The 20183-nt window shown below is 33.5% G+C and overlaps 5 protein-coding genes across 13 annotated transcripts; 1 reads left to right on the top strand and 4 right to left on the bottom strand.

The window, feature by feature from the left end:
- Positions 1 to 104: 104 nt before the first annotated feature.
- Positions 105 to 2776, bottom strand: SBPASE (sedoheptulose-bisphosphatase). Its single transcript, XM_012232583.4, has 8 exons — positions 2582 to 2776; positions 2198 to 2317; positions 1917 to 2102; positions 1489 to 1570; positions 1037 to 1258; positions 826 to 926; positions 659 to 730; positions 105 to 569 (listed from the first exon to the last, which is right to left on the bottom strand). Exons 1-8 carry the CDS (start codon positions 2678 to 2680, stop codon positions 285 to 287), a joined length of 1167 nt encoding a protein of 388 aa, XP_012087973.1. The 5' UTR covers positions 2681 to 2776; the 3' UTR covers positions 105 to 284.
- Positions 2777 to 3289: 513 nt separating this feature from the next.
- LOC105646666 (uncharacterized) lies at positions 3290 to 7639 on the bottom strand. Its single transcript, XM_012232572.4, has 10 exons — positions 7339 to 7639; positions 7112 to 7246; positions 6178 to 6393; positions 5877 to 6059; positions 5389 to 5610; positions 4827 to 4943; positions 4602 to 4745; positions 4305 to 4406; positions 4104 to 4172; positions 3290 to 3924 (listed from the first exon to the last, which is right to left on the bottom strand). The coding sequence occupies exons 1-10, from the start codon at positions 7537 to 7539 to the stop codon at positions 3691 to 3693; spliced, it is 1623 nt and encodes a 540-aa protein (XP_012087962.1). The 5' UTR covers positions 7540 to 7639; the 3' UTR covers positions 3290 to 3690.
- Positions 7640 to 9169: 1530 nt separating this feature from the next.
- On the top strand, positions 9170 to 13212 carry LOC105646685 (HAD superfamily, subfamily IIIB acid phosphatase). Of its 9 annotated transcripts, none has more exons than XM_020684427.3 (6): positions 9170 to 9309; positions 9954 to 10039; positions 10196 to 10274; positions 10719 to 11166; positions 11608 to 11805; positions 12837 to 13212. In XM_020684427.3, the coding sequence occupies exons 3-6, from the start codon at positions 10205 to 10207 to the stop codon at positions 13045 to 13047; spliced, it is 927 nt and encodes a 308-aa protein (XP_020540086.1). In that variant the 5' UTR covers positions 9170 to 9309; positions 9954 to 10039; positions 10196 to 10204; the 3' UTR covers positions 13048 to 13212. The 9 variants fall into 9 exon arrangements, with proteins under 9 accessions (XP_020540086.1, XP_012087992.1, XP_020540077.1 ...); XM_012232602.4 differs by having other exon boundaries at positions 10119 to 10274; XM_020684418.3 differs by having other exon boundaries at positions 9215 to 9814.
- A 206-nt stretch (positions 13213 to 13418) lies between these two features.
- LOC105649150 (Glycosyl hydrolase superfamily protein) lies at positions 13419 to 14766 on the bottom strand. Its single transcript, XM_012235717.4, has one exon. The coding sequence runs from the start codon at positions 14709 to 14711 to the stop codon at positions 13581 to 13583; it is 1131 nt and encodes a 376-aa protein (XP_012091107.1). The 5' UTR covers positions 14712 to 14766; the 3' UTR covers positions 13419 to 13580.
- A 1300-nt stretch (positions 14767 to 16066) lies between these two features.
- On the bottom strand, positions 16067 to 20129 carry LOC105646705 (LIM domain-containing protein WLIM2b). Its single transcript, XM_012232623.4, has 6 exons — positions 19842 to 20129; positions 19198 to 19396; positions 18714 to 18813; positions 18580 to 18614; positions 18367 to 18456; positions 16067 to 16530 (listed from the first exon to the last, which is right to left on the bottom strand). The coding sequence occupies exons 2-6, from the start codon at positions 19330 to 19332 to the stop codon at positions 16321 to 16323; spliced, it is 570 nt and encodes a 189-aa protein (XP_012088013.1). The 5' UTR covers positions 19333 to 19396; positions 19842 to 20129; the 3' UTR covers positions 16067 to 16320.
- Between the last annotated feature and the right edge of the window lie 54 nt (positions 20130 to 20183).

Here is a 20183-nt window from a genome sequence, read left to right as displayed (position 1 = left end):
AATATGTTCTATATACCAATGATCCTGATTGTCTTAATGAGAATTTAGTCGATAATGGCGCGAATAGTAACCATTTTTATTGGATGAAATCCAATTCTATCAGATAACAAAAGATGAATCCCTGGTAGCTTGCCATTTCATCTTAAAACAAATTAAACATTTATAATTCTAATAGTCCTGCGAAATAAGAATTGTTCATGAACTATCTTACAAACACGTATAAGGAGATAAATTTGTTCAAAGATACAAAAAGGAAAAGCAAGGGAAAGCTAGCATTTTCCATTTTATGCAGCAGCTCCAACAGGAACTCCTCCAGTTTTGAGTCTTGATTTCCCGTATAGAGTTTCTTCGAATCGAATAATCTCGTTCTTTGATCCATAAGCAACTTGAGTTCTGTCATCGAGATTTTTGATCTCCTTGTCTAACACAGAGATATGGCCATCACTACTATAGCCTCCAGCTTTCTCTATCAGGAATCCTAATGGAGCTACCTCAAACAACAATCTCAGTTTAGCCTTTGAAGATGGTGATATCACATTGGTGAAGATACCTTTCTCTTTTACAATGATCTGAGGATAAAAAAAAATATTACAAATTATTTTCAGAACAGAAATTTGGGGATATTATGCTAATTAATATACAGCAAAGTTGTAAAAACCTGATTAACATCTGGCACCATTCCTCCAGTGTATCTCAAAGTGTATTTTTCTCTCACATAGTAGTGGATCAACTGTTGGGTCACAAACAAATTAACAAGTTAATAAGAAAAAAAAATACAGATTTAAATGTATTATCCAATAAAATATGCCAAAGTATAAACAGAACCTTGTCATAGTCAGGATTGTCAGATGTAGCTCTTAAATTTCCTGGAGAGAATAGTTTTCCTTCACCAATCTCAGTTGTCTCTTTAACATGTTGCCATTTTCCTGGAAAATGCATAACATAGACATTCTTTTGAGGAAGATGAGAGAAATGTAGAACTTAAATGGGCAAGGTCTCAATTTTTTAAAAAAGCAAGAATATATTAAAGGCATACCGTCATCGAGAAGAAGGAATTCGTGGGTGCCAGGGAAGTCTTTAAGAGCAAGAACATAAGTGGTTCTTGGACCATAGACTCCCATTGCTGCTGCAACTTGATCACTTCCTTTTATTCCAGTTAGTTTATCTCCTGGCCACACTCCAAAGATGGTGCCTACTGAGAAATTTGTGTCGACGATACTAGAGCCGTCAAGTGGATCAAAAGCAACACTGAACCCACCTGTTTGTATGAAAGAAAATACATCAGTATTGTTTCCTTCTTAGAGATCAAGAAGCTATAACCCATTTTTGATTTAGTTATGTTAAATTCCATAAAGTCGAATTCATAAGAGAAAAATGAACATTTTTATTCATACCAAATATAAAAGCATGATCCAAATGAATTCCATTAAATTTGGTGAAATTTGTTTGTAAAGAACAAGACTTAAACAAATTATAGGAAATGCATACCTTCAGCAGGGCCTCCCATGTCTTGAAGTTCAGGAACTTCTTCAGAACAAGCATATTTGCAGAAGTGAGAGTAAGTCAAGGCCTATACATCAAAATCTAAGACATATTAATTGTAAATTCTCTTGCAGATTTTAAAAGAAAGAAGCTCTATATTTCAGATTCAGATTCAGGTCCAACTAACAAGGTTATGGAAACTCTGCACTGAAATTGATCATGGAAGAATTTTTACAGGAGGCAATCAATTGCAAATTTGAAATCATAATTTATCAAATATATCTTAATAATATTAGTTTAAGTCAAATGATGAATCAGAGACTGACATAAAACTGAATTTCTAGCAATTAGACTCTCATAATTTTGAAAAGAAACAATAAGAAAGATGCAAATAGTGAAAGTTAAGTAATTTGTTCATATTTCTAATTTCTAACCTCAAAAAGAAGCTTGTTGGCAAGCATATCCACAGCAAGTTGTTCATCTCCAAAGGAATTAACACATGCTGTTCCTCCACAAGAAGCTGTCCTGACCTTGAATGAAATAGTCCTTAATGCCTCTCCCATGCACATCAGAAGCCTAATAAGTCCCTTATCTGGTGTTGCCTTTGTCAGGAACTCTTCCTGCAACCACAAAATAACATAACAATAACTTATTTATGTTATAACTTAAAATTAACATATAAAACTAAAAATATTTGAACTTGTTTCCAACTTACCAAGCTGTCACCAATTTCACATCTTGTCACTAAGGAAGCATTCTTCGGTTTTGAAACCTTGAGAGATGATCTTGGCACCAACCGCAATGATTCCCCAAATAGTGAGCTTGATTTCAGACTCTATCATGCATTTTAAATATCCATTTTCAAATTAAATTGATAAATAAAACTAAAATTGTAATTTCATACGTATTATATGTAGTTCTTCAAGCTTCTCTCTTGTTCAGATATGCAAGTTCCAATAGTGCAATAATTATAACTCCGCGAACAAGCACAAGTGATCGAGTGCTTGTCTTGCAGGAATAGTCAGGAAAAGGATTTTTGACATTAAATTTAAAAAAAAAAAAAAAAACAAGACTTTATATTTATAAATAATTGGTATACCCTGAAAGTGGAGGATGGAGAAGCTAAAGCTTTTGTGTGCTGAGAAGAAATACCAGGCAACAGAGCTCCACGAGCACAGCAAGCTATACCAGTCTCCATGTTTAAGTGTACCAGCTGCTTTTGTTTGAACCGTCTGGCCCTTGCTAGTGGGTATTGGTTATAGTTTTTTTTTTTTTTTTTTTTTTTTTTTTTTTGTTAATGTTCTGTTAGGCAAAGGAAATCTTGGAATTGAGTGAGAGCCTGGAGTGGATAAGCAGTTAACTGGGTACTGCCACGTGGATGGTGCTGAATAGATTTGATGGATGATCGAGTGGGCATTTGGGTGAGGCTAATTACAATCTCTCAAATATTTGTGGCTCTGGTCTTATAAAAGAGAGATATATGGTACTAAAGCAAAGCCCTCTTCCAGTTTTTTTTTTTTTTTTTTTCTGTTGGTTTCTACTTTATGTATAGATACATTTAGTTACTTTAGTTTCGAAGATAGGATGTAACAGAACTCGCATCTCCATGCTTCATAGAATATTGTGCCATTTGAGAAAACTAACTTCTGAAATTATTTTCATACAGAAGATAAGAGATGGGTGTTAAAACAGAACTACCTGTAAATGAAGTTTATTCCGCACTACAGAATTTATAGACTTCAATATATATGGGATGCCTAATATGTACTCAAGCCAACTACTTCCGAAACCAAGTACAATGAAACGGTAAACGAAACCCAGCAATCGATTTTAAGCTCAACAAGATCATTACAAAATTTCAGTCCTCTCTCTGAGGATCATCGTTTGATACTATAGTAAAAATCATAAAACAGCAGTATTGAGTACTATAAAGATGCAGAAACAGAACTTCATAGGTTCCCCTCTTAAAGGACTATGAAATCATGTGAAGGTAACAGCCAACTAGTCTACTACTCTGATACACGTATGAAATGGTGATTGCTCTTCAATAACTAAAAAATGTTTTTTAAGCAGGAAATCTGGCATCCTTTTCTCCTGAATCTCAGTATTCTACCTGGTTGCAATCCATGCAACAGTATAGTGTTTGATCTTATGACAATATCCGGTCAGCATTCATGGCCATAATACCAGCAACTTTCAACTATCAATTCATAAAGCTGTAACCCCATTTATTAAATTCATAGTAACATCAACGGTTTTACCCAATTCAATAGCTGCTCCCACATAGTTATGGGGTGACAGTTCCAAAAGATAAGCCTTTGTTTCTTTTGGCAATTCCAAGCCTTCAATGAATTCTCTTATACTTTCTTTGGTAACAGCTCTTCCCCTAGTTAGTTCTTTTAGCTTCTCGTAAGGCTCTGGAACACCATAACGGCGCATTACCTACACAAAATTAGTCAAAATAAAAATGTAAGGAGGACAATTTAATAGTAGGAGACTAAGTACAGTATTGGATGCATAAAAAAGTTCAAGCTTCAGTATTCAAAAATGTATCTATCTCAGATATCATGAACTGTTAAAAAAAGGTGAAAAAATATATCAAAAGATTCAAAGGTACATACAGTCTGTATTGGTTCAGCAAGCACCTCCCATGAGTGGTTCAAGTCTTCACTTAAGCGACTTTCATTCACCTAAATGAAGCATATGTGATCAAAACAGATACCAATCAGAACATTACAAGGATATTACATTTAACAGCTAACCATGTATTCCATGCCTCTACTAGGGGATAAGAAGCACTGCAATTATATCAAATTGCATACCTGAAGCTTTCCAATTCCTTGCAATGCACTTCTGTAAGCAAGAAGAGAATGGCCCAAGCCCTCCCCCATATTCCTTAAAACAGTGGAGTCAGTCAAGTCACGCTGAAAATAGAGCACAAAACATAAGAACTATTATTGCCAAGGCACAAGAAAAACTAATTAAATAGCTGATGACCCAATGCCTATGATCTATACAATGTTTGCAAAAATTAAATAAACTACGAGTAACAATTTGGAGGATAGACAAACAGGAAAGGGACATAAAAATAAGTTAAAAAGAAGTCTCCTGTGTCTTACCTGCCAGCGTGAAATCGGTAGCTTCTCACTGAGATGAGATAACCCTCCATTGGCTTTACCAAGATTACCTTCGCTATTTTCAAAATCAATAGGATTTACTTTGTGAGGCATAGTTGACGACCCAATCTCACCAGCTTTAGTTATCTGCTTCAATTGTGAAGAATGAGTCCCTTTCTTATAGAGGGTAACTATTCAACAATATCAATCTAACACCAGAATACCTACCTGCTTAAAGTATGCTAAGGATATGTAGCCCCATATATCTCTATCAAAATCAATCAATATATTGTTAAATACAATAATTGCTTGAAAAAGTCTTGCCATATAGTCATGTGGTTCAATCTGCAGAACATGTATTAAAGACAAATTGCCAAATAATATCAAAGACAAATCATCAAATTATATTATTAAAGAGAACAAAATTTAAAAGAAATGAAAAGGGGAAGAAGAAAAGGTATGCAGATGCAGGAACTTTATCATACAGTCACTCAAAGGTATGTCTCATCCACTACTTTAATGCAGATTTTTTATGCAAGTAGTTTCAAAGTTTATATTTACAACCTTTGAAAAGGCTTTACACTTTGTATTCCCATATTTAATCATTTATATGCAAAGAAGCATTTGAGCAGTTCCTGAGCATGTTTGGGACAGAAACATGAAATTATGAACTAGTTAGACTGCTTCTTAGTCTCATATATAAGTCGAAATACATTTATGATGTAAAATCTTAAGTCAGACTTATTATCTGATAGGAATCTCATTAAATAGAGAAAGACAGATGATGTACCTGAGTAACATAGGGATTGAAATACAATCCAAGAGATTCCACAAACTCTTTAGCAATTAGAGGCCAATTGACATTTGGATATGCAACAATATGTGCATTATAATTTCCAACAGCACCAGCAAACTTTCCCTTTATCTTAACTTGAGAAATTTCCTGCCTTTGTTCACTTAACCTGACAGCAAAAACTGCCATTTCCTTTCCCAAAGTTGTGGGTGAAGCTGGCTGCAAAAAAGTCATGAATTTATGATTCAAAAAGTGTCAAAAGTAAACTACATTAAAATATGTCACAAATTATAAAACAAACAACAATTTTGATGCCAAAGAAAATAACAGTCTATAAAATTAATCAAGATTCAGATGAAAATTTTATATATAAAAAAACAATGTTTCCGACAGCTTTATTGAGAATTGAAAATCAGATAAAGCCTTGCTGAACAATAGCAAATGGCATTCCAATGATAATTCCACCTGAGGGATAGCTCTTTTACCTGTCCATGAGTGCGAGAAAGCATCGGAATGGAAGCATTATCTTCGGCCATTTTGCATATTGCTTTGATCAATTCATCCATTACAGGAAACATAACCTTGTTCATTGACTCTTTCAGCATTAATGCATGGGCCAGATTGTTGATATCCTCAGATGTACAAGCGAAATGGAAAAATTCAAGGACCTGCATTGCAGAAGACAGAAAGAGATGATATGGTTATAAAATCACAAAACTTTCAACAATAATTCTGCAATCGTGAATTACATTAGCTGGATAGAAGCAACTAATGTGATATTTGAACCTTAGCAATCTCTGGGTGAGATTGGCATTTCTTTTTCAAGAAGTATTCCACTGCTTTTACGTCATGATTCGTCACTTTCTCAATGTTCTTAACCTCCAAGGCATCATCCAAGCTAAACCCATCAATCAATCCTTGCAAGAAAGACTGAGCTTCTTCACTAAAGTTGGGGACCTCAATGACTTCAGCAATTTGTGAAAGCTTCAGCAGCCATTTAACCTGAAATAGAAAAGGCACCAAAATGTTAGAATAAAAATTAAAGTTATCAGCACATGGTGAGACTCCACATAGAAAAGACAAATTTTGAATAATAAATCCTGCATGCTCTGGTTCTACAAAGCACCAACAACTCTAGCACATAAAAATTCAAATGCTATTAGATTAGATGGAAGTAAACTTAAACCCTATTATAATTTAGGTCACTAAATCCACTAGAGCCCACAGTGCTATACAGCAGCTCATAGCAACAACAGATAAGTACCGTTAACCGTTTGAGCTCCAGATATTCTTATACCTTAGTCAGCCTGAAGACTAGCAGAATTCAAATTGAGGTAATTAGAAGCTCATTCTCAGTTTAGTCTAAGCTACTTCACAAAAATTCCTAGGTTTATTTGTTCATCGCGGCACAAGAATTTACTCCACAATCCAATCCAAACAGGCATCTACACGCCATCTCTGAATTATGTTACCAACATCAGACTTCTCAACAGTACTCTTAAATGCAAGCTTTCCTAGATTTTTAGTTAGCCCAAATTAAGCTTAAAATTGGTATTTTTAAAATCTTTCACGCACCCCAAAAGCACATGCACAAGAAAATCCTAAATTTCATAGGAAACCTACTTCAAATAACATCCAAATTCGTCAATTCCAACACAAAAAAAATTACAAATTAAACAAAACCAACGTAAATAACCGTTACAAGTCGAAATGAAGGTACCTCAACTAGAACCCGATAAAAGATTAGCCCATATTCACTCATATGAGGAGACAAGTCTTTCACTTTACCCCAATACCGCCCATCCAAAGGAGACAACGCCGTTAAACTCGATAGCTCAAAATCCCGCGCAGCCATCTTCATGAACAACAAAATCAGCAATGAATATTTACATTTAAAAAAGAAAAAGAAAACGAAGCGAAATGAAAGGAAACCAATTGAATATAGACCTTAGACGTATAGATAGAGGTTTCTTTGAGAGTTGATTTGCAAGACAAATCAGCGCGAGAGAATATTGCCGGGAAGCGAAGCGAAGCATTTGAATGATTAAAGAAGCAGCTTGATTTTTTAAGTGTTGGTGTTGTTAAACATGAGAACTGACAGATAGTATTCAAAACCCTAGTAGAAGAAGAAGAAGCTGTAAACTCCATTAACAACCAAAAGAGCAGAGAATAGTGCAGTATAGTTTTAGTGCTTCCCGGTATTTTCACTTCGCGAATGTCTCCCAAGAAAACCTAACTTTAACTCTTCAGTTCTTTTTTCTTTTTTTTCTTTTTTTTCCATTTTTCTTTTTGGCGTTTTAGGCAAAATATTACTTTACCCAACTTTCTTGTGAAAAATTATTTTTTCAGAAAAATAAAATTTCAAAAATATAATTATATGAGTAGAGAAATTTTGTGTTTGAGTATAAATTTTTATTTTTTTTAGAATGTATTGTGTATTCAGTAAATTTACAAACAATATGTAAATTATAATAATACTCTTAATATATATATATATATATTTATTTATTTATTTATTTATTACTTGATATCTAAAAATATACCATATATAAATATAAATTTTGTAAAATTTTGATATTGTTATTTTCAGTAGATTTATTCATAAAGAGACCACGAGTTCATTTTATAAAGAAAAATAGGACCAAATTGGGTCGAATCAATATATAAAAAGTTCAATATTTTCTAAGCTCAAGTCCGATATACGAACATATCTATTTTCAAAAATTAAATATTTTATTAATATTAGAGCGAGAAATATTTAAAACATGAAAATATTTAATTTATGTTACTAACTTAAAGAAATATATAAGAGGCTCTTATTCTATTCTTATTGAAAAATATCACGTTGTTGCTATTTCCATATATAATTTAATACAAAGATCTTATCCTTATTCAAAATAGAAACTTAATAAACAACTTACTAATGTTTTAGATTATTTTCCTGAATTAGTACATGTGAAGGTATTCATTTGATTTGGAAAAAATAACAAATTAATAAAAATTTGAAGTTTATGGATGTATATAAGATTTTCGGCAGAATACATATTTATTACTTTAATTTTATGACATTCTCAATTTTTACTTTGACTTATGACACTTCAATTTATAAAAGTACATATATTAAACACTTAACTTACAAAATCATTTTACTGAACACTTTAACAATTTAAGTAGTAAAATTAAATCAATTAAACATTTAATAAATAATTGAAAATTTTGAGAATTATGAAATCAATATTTTGCATATAAAAACTAAAAGCTCTAAAGGTCTTTGTTTGTAATATTATTAAAATTTTATAAGTTTAAGTGCATAATATATTATTTACAAAATTCAAAATGCTATAAATTTAAACTTGCAAAGTTCACGATTGAATTTATATATTCAATATTAAGTATTATGAAGGGATTGGCTAATAATGCAGTTAATTCAATAAAACTAAATAGAACTTCTTATAATAAAAATAAATAAAACTAATGATTGGATAGATATTTAATATTTATATATATTTCACGAGATTAAATAAATTTTGGCTTTGATCATTTTTATTTTTAATCATACTTATCGAATTAAATTTAATGGGTATTCCAGAAGACTAGTGAAATGGATTCTTAACAAGAACAACTTAATCACAATTTATTACAGTATTATAATAATTAAGTGCAACATATTTCAAATTTTCGAAGAAAAATATAATTTGATTGGGGCGGGCACATGCACTCTTGGCCCAATTAAACGAAAGACGGACCAACTCCGTCTTGTGACGTGTGACATCAATCATAGATTTTCAAACTATAATTATAATAAACTACAACCTTCGAAAAAAGAGGAAGAACGAAACTTCCTTCGTGGGAGGTGGAAACAGAGAAAACAAAAGATTGATAAAGAAATAATTGTCTTCCGGCATTGTAGTACCTGTTGTTCGTATTTTTATCTCTTAAACCATTTAATTTAATTTCTCTCTCAGGTGCTCTCGTTCTTTCTTTTTTCTGTGCCTTGATTACTATAAAAATTGCATCTTTCGCTGAAATTCTTAATTACAATGGTCATTCTTTAGCTTCAATTTTTTGTTTCACTGTTTGACTTTGCAGCTTTTTTTTTTTTTTTTTTTTTTTTTCTAATGCTAAAATCGTAGTCCTTTTTCTCTTCACACTGTTAGTGTTCAGTTACAGTCACTGGTTATATTCTTTTTCTATATTTTGTTTTTTCTTTTCATAATATGGGTTGATTCTCGTAGATGAATCGAACTTATTAGCATATCGCTTGAACAGTGTAAATGGATTGATCAGTGAAAGATTTGTCGACCCAGTTCGTTTTTCTGCTTGTTTGGGTATAAAATTGGCTGATCGGTTGGTGATAAGATTGTGAAACTTGATCGAATTCTTTGTTTTAGATTTATAAGCAGAAACAACAAGACCTAAATGGGTAACTTTATTAAAGAGCTTACTCTTTTGTTGCAAAATGGAATATTTAGATCTTGGTAAAATTTATGATTTAATTCCTCCTGAAAGAATATAATGGTTGCTTCTTACTGCTTTCTTGTGTGTTTGAATTATTGTCATAGGCAAACAAATGGAGAATGTAGTGCTGGTAGCTGCTGGCATGGTTAATGCGTCAGCATTGAAGTTCTGAATTTGGTCTCATTATAAGGTTGTGCATCTGTTATAGTTTTGTGTGATTGGTGATGATGACACGTGTTGTATTAGTGAGCTTGATCTTTGTTTTTCAGGTGATCTCCATATTTCATTTGGAAAGGAACTGGAGATTCTTTGCACCGTATAATTTGATCTGGTAATTGCTGGTTAGGTCAAAGCAATGTCAGCTTATGCACATCAAATGGAGAGGGAGTTCTCTGCTCACGGTCTCTCTAGTAGAGGAGGCTCTGGTAAGTGCACCTTTTATTTATTTATGTATGTCCAAAGGTACTTGTGATTTTATAGATAACACAGCCCTGCACTGATGGAGAGTAGTGGAGTACCGAAAATTTATTACTTCCTATTGTAAATAATTTAAAGACTAAAAATTTGTTTATAGATAGCTACTGGACAGAAATTGTGAATTGAGATTGAAAGCTTGAACTATCATGGTGAAAAACATATTCATTTTGCAGTTATTTCTCAAGCTAAACTCAAATTCCAGACTAGAATGGTTGTGGACATGGTATATCTTATGCTTGTTCCACATGAAATAACTTGTTAGTTGTAGTCCAGTTTCTTTTTTCTTTCACTTCTAACATACTGTAAACTAACAAAAGAGTACCTCTTCATAAGAATTATTGTTTACATCTTACATAATAATAATAAATTGCATTCTGTTTCTAATGGTACAGAGATGGAAAGCCGTTATGAGGTAGAGTCAGGGTTCTACATGACATCCTTTGCTGCAATGATCTTCATGGGTGCTCTTGTAACTGTTGGAGTTTTATTCATCACCTTGCTGATTGCTTTAACAGTAATGTTGCAGTCCTGTCAGAATAGAAGTAAAGGTGTTATTGAGATTCAAAAGCTAAATGATGATTATAACTACTGCAAGATTTTTGCCATATATGCAGAGCTCAACAACTTGAGACAAATTGAATTCCCTACAATTTGCATGAGTCTCGCTATGCAGCACATCATAGAAAGTCAATATGGAAGAGATTTAAACAGTACTATGTGGTTAGTTGATAAATACTTTGACAGTTTCATGCCATTAAATGATGGTCTAGACGTGGTATTGATGGACCTAGATGAATTTCTTCCTTCAATTCCTCCTTATGCCTATCCCTTGATGCACAGGTAACTTCCTTACTATCTTCACCTGCCTGCCTAGTTGTTTACTAGTATCTAGATGGATATTAGATCACCAACTGAATTAGCAGTTTCTTGATTGTCGGCTTATTAGCAGTTTCTTGACTGTTGGCTTGTTTGAAGTTTCTACCTTCTATAAATAAGATTCCCCTCCAAAAGTGTTTGTTCAAGTTATCTCATGCTTGTCTAGAAGATCTACATCTCTCTTTAAATTTATTTGCCCATGTAGAACATTTATACTAACCGAATCTCTCTTCTCGTCTGCTATAACATTGACACATCTGCATTCTTTTCTTAAAAGATAAAATCAACAATGTCATTTTTCTTAGAATTAGTTCATTCTTCTGTTTCTATTTTTTCGTATCTTATCATTTTAGATATTATTTCTTTAAAAAAAAAAAAAAAAACATTTTATTGCCTTCATGACAGGTTAAATCAGCACAGTCATCACTGTTTTGAGGAAGCAAAACATTTGAAGCAAAGACTTCTTCTAAGATTATACATAAAACTTCAAACTAGAGGGTGGTCTTTGATTTTATTATCAAGAAGGCCAGAGACACTACGGAATGCAACCATATATCACCTTACCTCTGCAGGTTACAAAGGTTGGTTGTCCGTGATCATGAGGTATTGTTCCTGTGCTCCTTTCTGCAAACCTACTGAATGATTTCATTAGTCAGCAAACTCTGATATTATAAGCAGCTATATAAGAAAGTTAGAGTGTTGGTTTTAAATAATTTTTGGCATTCTAGTAAGGCAACGTTTACAATATTCTTATACTAGATCTTTCTTTTCTTTTCGTTTTTATTTATTTATTTATTTATTTTTTTTTTTTTTCTGAAGATGCTAAAATTTGCTACATACACAGTTGGGGCTAACACATTCTTGGAGCATAAAGTAAATATGAATTTTTGGCTTAGTGTCACCGTCCGATACTTATTTTCTAGGTGGGGAATACGCTTGATCCAAAATAAACCACTTACAGAAAACTTTCAAGATATATATATATATATATATATATATATATATATATTTTCGAGGAAGCACAAATGATGATTGAAAATATGGAGAAATCATTTTAATGATGTTTGTCCAAATATTGTCTTGAGTGTGGGTTCATCAAAATTATTTTGCGGTTGTAATCCAATTTGATCCATTTTACGGGTATTCATAATAATAATATAATTTGCCTGTGTACATGTTGCTCTCTTTTTGGACTAGATAATCCATATAAGGACAAGTACATTTGTGAATCATTTGCATTAAATTATTGATTTTCTATAGAAATTAAATTTGCTTGTGCATTTTACTATTTAGGACTTGTACCTGGAATTTTTCAATGTTGGAGGATACATTAAGATTCTTTGTTTTCTTGTTTCTTATCTATAAGTTCTGTTTTCTGGTTTTGTAATTTCTAATTAACAATTTATTACAAACCTTGTATGCCTTCTTTGTTGACATCACAAGATTTATATTAACTCCTATTACCAATTACCGAATTCTAGAAGAACCTATAAAAGCATATGCACATTCGGTCGGGTGACTGACATTATATTGCTTGCCATGTCTTTGTCGTTTGAACACCCTTTTTTTTTTTTCATATTGGTTTCATGGTTTGCTTGTTTGTTTGCAAGCTGAATATATCACTATTCGTGTAGATTGAATGATGAAATGGAAATGGACGATCGTCAATACCTTTCAAAACGGAGAATGGTGCTGCAGAAAGAAGGCTTCCGAATCTCAGGCATAATTAGCAGCCAGATGGATAGTTTGACAGGTCCATTTTCAGAACAGCACATTTTTAAGCTTCCAAATCCTATGTATTACTGTTTCAATCTTCCTGTAAATAACACGGGTGAGCAAAAATAGATCATTTCCGATGGCCGCATCTGATTTATTATTTATATGTGAATAGTTTTCAGTTTCTCGTAGTCAAGTCAACTAGTACTCTGTTGTATATAAATATTATCATTTAATGATATTTCAGTTTGTTAATAATTAATAAAATTAATAATATCATTAATATTTTGTAAATTAGTAAATAAAATAATAACACAATTAATATTTTCAATTTTGTTCAATTAATATTGTGGAAGCTGATCACCTGGCTTATGGAGTTCAGCTATTGGATGATGCTCCTTTGAGTCTGCTGCCTCTTCTTAATTTTGATGCCCGTTCAGTTTGTAGTGTTGCTAGCTAGCTTTGTCTAGCCGCTTTTTCTTACCAAAAAAAGAAAAAAATTGTGGAAACCAAATGAGATATTCTAATTTTTACATCTGTTCTATTTTCACCAAAGAATTCATATACTAAACACAATCTCTTTGTCAGTATCTCTACAATGACAGTACCATCACTTCCAAAACTTAAACCTAAAAATTTCATTCATTCAGCTCAAATATCTGCTAAAACAGCGAGCAAGCAACCATCAACAAGCAGATGACTAGCAAAATCCCTGCTGCCACATCACTCCTGCCTCTACCAGAAAACTCAACATTGTACTTCTTGGTCATATTTGCATATAGAACACCCCAATTTCGAGTCCTCTGGTTCACTTCCTCATCAGCCAATTCAAAAATGTAAGTCTCTGCAACACCCTCTTTCCTCAAAGGTGTACCCAAGCCAGAATTCAAGTGAGCAACCAAACCTTTGATATAAGTTTCCGCATAGGCAGGAGTCGCGTCAACCTCACTAAAATCGCTACTGGAGCTCGGCCAACCAGTTTCAGCCACAATAATCGGAATATTCTGATAGCCGGCTACCGCCATTGACGTAACAACGGAATCCACCATAATGTCGAAGAGATTCCTGTACCTAACTCCGGTAACCAAATCATCTCTGAAATTGAAAGGATACTCTTGAAACAAAGCAAACCCTAAGGGAATTTCAGAGTTCGTCTTGTACATATTATACGGAAAAAGCTTCACCACGAAAGATGAATTGTTATCTTCTAGGAACTGAAGCAAAGGCTTGATTACAGGTTCAACAATCGGCTCTTGGAACAATGCCGCCGATGGCGGAAACGCGTCCGTGATGACGTTAACAAAAGAGAAGGTAGTGGAGACGGAGATTTTGCTAATCCCGACGTCATGAAGCGCGAGGCGCACGTTCCTGATTGCTGGAAGGAGATAGGGTGAAAGCTCCGTAGAAACGGCATCATCGCCGACGGAGATGATAGAAATCTTAGTGCGAGGATAGAAAGGGAGGACATGTCCTGACAGCCATTGAACAGCAACTGAGCGATTGTAGGCGAGAGGAAGAAGAAGAGTGTTTGGGATGGAGAGGAAAAGAGAAATGTTGGTGAAAGCGAAGGAGCGTATTAGGTTAGGATCGGGATTTGGAAGGCGGAGGCAGTCAAAGTGGAGAGCTGAGACAACGGAGGCGATGCGATCCGCCGATGGAGATGGAGTGGAAGGAGAAAAAGGTGAGTTGTAAGTGACGCCAATAGCCGTGGAGGAAGGAGAAGGAACCGAGGCGTTTACGGGAAGGAAAGCTAGGGTTTGGAGCCAGAGCACGAAGATGGAAGCGACAGTCATGGTTTCCGGTTCTGAATTCTGATTTCTGATAGACAGGGAGAAAGAAGAATTTGGTTCTGTTACTTCCGTGTGTTTAGAGCCAGGGAGATGGTTTTAAGTGTACGTCCTCTTTGGATATTGGATTGGCGGGAAATTTCGAACAATCTGCCACGTCAGCGTCATGTAGGTCATAGAGACTCCGTTGACCAAAGCCTAATTTCTTGGCTGCTTATGGTATTAGTAGTCGTCGTACTGATATAGACTCGTAGTGTGATATAATAAGTTGCTATGACAAAAATAAAAATCGCAAAATGTTTTTTTTTTTTTTCTATTTTATGAGTTATTTAGGAGTATTCAGAAATTAGAGACGTGATTTTGAAAATCGCATTTATTATAATATTTTGTGGTTTTGTATTTTTGTCAGGCAGATAAAGATTGAATAATTAATCAATTTAATTAATCGACTATATAAAAAATTTTATTAGAAAATAATTGGTTTTTTAGATTGTAGTTCATGAAATCATTTAGGTAAGTTTTATAAAGAAATGTTATTGTATTTATATTAGTATTGAAGTATTATATAAGTGATTAGTTATATATTATTAGATTTAGCAATTTAAAATGAGGTCTAAAGACTAAAAAACTACTTGTTGTTTTCTTATTTAGTTGATTGTTATTTTTAAGTAATTTTTAACTTTTTGATCGGTCAAAACATTGAACGTTTTTTTTTATAGTTCTCAGTAATATAACATTTAAACTAACTTTTAAACGGTAAAATAACTTTTTATGAAACGCTAGTAAAAATAACTAATAACTACCAAAATATATCTTATATATAGATGTCAAACAGATGCTCTTTTTCTTCTTTCAATTATAACTAACAACTACCAAAATATATCTTATATCTAGATGTCAAACAGATGCCCTTTTTCTTCTTTCATTTATATATTCTTGAGTTCCTGTATCATTGCTGTGAAAGTGAAGAAAAAAATAAATAAAATTATATTTCTTTTCCCTATTTCAGGGCAGAAATGCATATTTCTATCTTGGCAATGTCTGTTTCTGAAGGAATTAAGGCCACATAAATTTGTTATGTAGATGAGAATGGAATATAATCTTTGCAATATAAATCTATCTTCAGATTATTTACATTTAAGTTTTTTATTTTGCAGGACTAAAGAAAAATGAGGCAATTTGCTTTGTGTTTTACTAAGAAAGCCACTAATGGAGAAAGATCAACAAGTTTATTTCTCTTGAGGAAGCAATAAAAAGTTAGATTGGCATATAGAAGATATGTCTCTTGAAACCTGAGAAACAAGAAAAAATTAGTAATGAACACTTCATCATCCATGCTTGTTGTAACAAACCCAGAAACATAAAATGAAGAAGCACTAGTAACATCCACATTTGCAGATAAAGTTCTCCATGGATCATTTTACAATTGAGGGAATGTGTATCCCATCCATCAATCAAACACAACGATAAGGCCATTAAACAAGCCGAAAGCCAAAAAGGAGGCAGAACCAAGATTTGCCAATTCCTCAAAATGGAAGTCGGAGCCGAAGGAAAGCACACAAAAAAAAAATAGAAAGCCACACATGATATAGATATCAAATTGTCAATAAGGTATTCAGGCCTCTGGCATGGAAGCTGCAGCACGTTTCATTGATGCAGACTTTATAAGATGGTTGTAGCTTCCTTTCTCCTTGAAAAGTTGGGAGAAATGATGTTTGCAATACAAAACACCTTCAAGTGCTGCATAATTTGAAGGTGATAACGAACAGCCACCATGAGAGCATTTGAAACATGACTTGTGGTAGGCTTGGCTTTCCACTGTTACCTGTGGTTTTTTCCATACAAAAAAGAAACTACATATAATTCTTCATGTCACGACATACATTGGATGGTATGACTGATAACTCACCAGAAAGACAAATAAATGAATATCAACATAAAAATATATAACATTCAGTTTCATGACAAGTTTGAATCTTAGGCACCATTTCTTTCGCGACAACAATACATTTTCAAGGAACATGACCTTTCAGTTCTCAAAGTGGAAAATAATTTTCCCAACTGCTTAAAAGTTCATAGAGGGAAAGAGATTGTAATATTCCAAGAGTACATCTAAAACATCAACCACCACCACTATGCATTATCAGCTGTCAGTTAAAGGTTTGTCCTAGCTGGAATTCACTATTTCTTGTGTTCTCTTCTATCGAAGGAGATCCAAACCAAATATGAAAACGCTTCTATATCCAAAAGTTCTGATAGGATTGGCCCAAGTAAGAATATATCTTTCCAATTAATTTTTGTAGGCCTCATGAACATTTTAACCTTGTCTTGCCACCAAATCTCAGCTACTTGATAGAAACAAACCCCAGGTAGGTACCTTCTTTATATCCTTCAGAAAGTTTGAAGAGCCCAACTAAAAATATAATAACAGATACTTCATCTCTAACAAGAGAGATGCATTCAGACTAGCCTCTTACAGATGGTAAGCACCACATGAAAAACATAGAGATGGAGGAATTTGTCATACTAAGTCATAGCATTTCAGACTTTAATATACAGATGCATCTTGATAACAAATTAATGCTTGCTTTAGAGGAAGCTATTCAGGAACCTCTGATAAATGATTTTTAGTACTTGATAAAGCAAAATTTCTAAAAGCTTAGGTTGGAGAGGCAAAATGATACAAAAATGCTGGTAATGGACATGTAGCTGCACTTTGGACCCACATGCAAGCAAGTACATGACATAAAGGTGGTACACATGCTAAGCAACCTACAGTTAAACCAATCAAAGTAAGAAAAAATATTCTTGTAGGCTTGATGCAGGTGACTGCTGAATGCATCCAAAAATTAGTCGTTAACCACAAAAGTGACTTTTGGGATAAAGACTACTATTCATTATCTTTGGAATACCAAACTGCAGTTTTAGGCATGCATTGTGAGGGTCAAGGGAGGGTTATCTTTACCTATTCTTCTTCTTCAGAAAGGTCGTTTCCGAGCCTCAAAACTTATGATAGAAGTAACCTAACTGTTGTACCAAGGCTTGCTCTAAGAATTTTACACTTTATGATTCTAAAATTTTATAATCATTTTAGCATAAGGAAGTGATTCAACTTTACTTCACAGGATGGCATGGCAACATCTACTAACAATTGAGAATATACTGTAAGCATACTGTGATATTAGTGCCCTGCTATTCATTGCAGATGACAAAAAGAGCATGCGATGAAAGCAATGATATACCAAATAATTGAACAACTTAAATAATGAGTTAAGGTTAAGTTGGGGTAGTCTTTCAATCTATAGGAGAAGCACTTTTCCAGATCTTTTAAGCTAGTAGGAAATAAATTGCAGTTGGTTGTAATCAGAGTGGCCCTTAATCCATGGGTTTATGCCACGAAGGACATGCAGATAATTATTGTCACAAAGAGATGCACTATCTGAAATAGAAACCAATGTATTTGCCTCAGAATATTTATTTTTAGTTGAACTTCATTCATATGGACTTTATAAGCAAGCAATTCAAGGGAAGACATTAATCAACAAAGAAAACCATTAACTAAGTCAAGCGGTCAAAATCTTGATTGGGGGAAAGCTATAAGGTAGTGGTAAATGTATGACATTGCATATTATGAAATTTTTAAATCTTCATAATACCGTACCTTCTCGAGTGGATAAGCTGTTTTACCACAAGTAGCACATTTTTCTTGTGTCCCAGAAAACATGCTAGCAGCTTTGCTAGGTGACCTTGTCTGAAATCAGAACAAGCTATTGACAATCAGAAACAAATCTAAGCAACAAAATACAACAGCACATGCAGAAATGCACAAAGTGATATATATATAAATATATGCAGCATTTGAGGGAATGTTTACCAGTTCAGGAGTTAACTTCTCAGCTGACTTTGCAGCTGTTGAAAATTAAAGTAATTTCAATTAAAAAAAGCTAAAATAAAAAAAAATTGGCAATTGAATAAAAGAATTTAGCCCAGCAAGGATAAGAGACATACGTGATTGAAAATTTTTGTTGAAATTTCCCGTCTCCTTGAACAGTTGCTCAAAGTGAGGCTTACAGTATAATACACCTTCCATCGAGGAATAATTGCTCAGCTGGAACCATACAAATCACACAACGTGGTAAGCACAAAGTTGTCTGTCTGTATTACAAACAATGATAAACAAATTGGTATGTAATTTGTCAATGATAAAGAATTCTTTCTCAAGGTAATCTCTAAAAAAACAGTTGATTTAAGGAAGAAAAAGAAAAAAGTATACGTAAAATCAAAGGTCGCTAGCATATTGTAGGCTAAAAACATCAATAAACAAGCAATAATGTAGATAATTCCACTTAGTTTCACATAATCAATGAAATTAACAACTCATTATCCTAGAAGTCCACTGGTTTCTAGTAGTATGTTAAACAAACAATCATATTTAGCATTACTTCGCGAAAGAGCATAAAGCAAGCTAATCCACAAATTAAGATATTGGTACCTTCAAAGTGCCTTTGCAGTGAAAGCACTTAAAGCAAGACTTATGGTAAGAAATACCATCCGCTGATAGAAGTTCCATAGGATAAACAGTCTTCTCACAAGCCTTGCATTTCTGCTGGGTACCAGTAAAAGACATAGTGGCCGCTAAAGAATATGTATATGTCTTAGATCCAACTGTTCTTTTACTTCTCCACAATTACCTACCAATTAAAAAGAAAACCACCAATCAGCTTTACTAAAACACTCTTCTCTTTTGAACTATCTGTACTATTACAATAAATCAAGTAAAAATAATGGCACAAAAAAAGAAGCAATACTAGCAAAAAATTTGAACTTTTAACTGGAATTGATATATTTAAGACGCAGAGGAGGTAAAATCTTCTATCTTTGCTTTCTGAATATTAATACAAACAAAATATAAACCTCGAAATACAAATTTTGCTACCGATCTGAGACCAAAAGGAAACGGAAATGCAAGTCCTTAAATCAGAATATCACAGCTAAATCCCAATTAATTGATCTAATTAGGCGTCAAAAGCCAGAGAGTAATTACAAAAGCGAAAATGGGTTAAGATCTATAACTAGAAAGGAAAATGGAAACGATATCAAAATCTGAAATTGCTCAACAAAATGAAAGGTGCATACCTTAATGGAAGAATAAACTTGAGCTGAAATTCTCGATCTGACAGCGAAAGATAACGGCAGTCAAAAAAACAAAAAAAAAAAATGAAAAAGAAAATTGAAGAGAAGTTGAATGAGACTAGAAGAGTCAAAGAAAGTTTATAGTCCTTAAAGAACCAAGAACCGAAGTTATAAAGAAGGAGAGAGAGGAGCGGAGAATGGGATTTGTGCGCTTTTTGCAGCGAAGGGATAGAGAGAGAAGTGGATGATTGTTATGATGACAGAGAAAGAGAGAGAGATAATATCTTCGCTGGAAGTAATTTGGGCTCCACGACCAAAATTTCTGTATCTATGTGTTTGTCTGGT

The sequence above is a fragment of the Jatropha curcas genome, chromosome 6 (genome assembly GCF_041381405.1).
Source record: "Jatropha curcas cultivar XTBG-Jc1 chromosome 6, XTBG_Jcur_1.0, whole genome shotgun sequence".
Classification (NCBI taxonomy): Eukaryota; Viridiplantae; Streptophyta; class Magnoliopsida; order Malpighiales; family Euphorbiaceae; genus Jatropha; species Jatropha curcas.
Note: the sequence above shows the minus strand (reverse complement) of the source record. Positions and strands in the feature narration are given on the sequence as shown.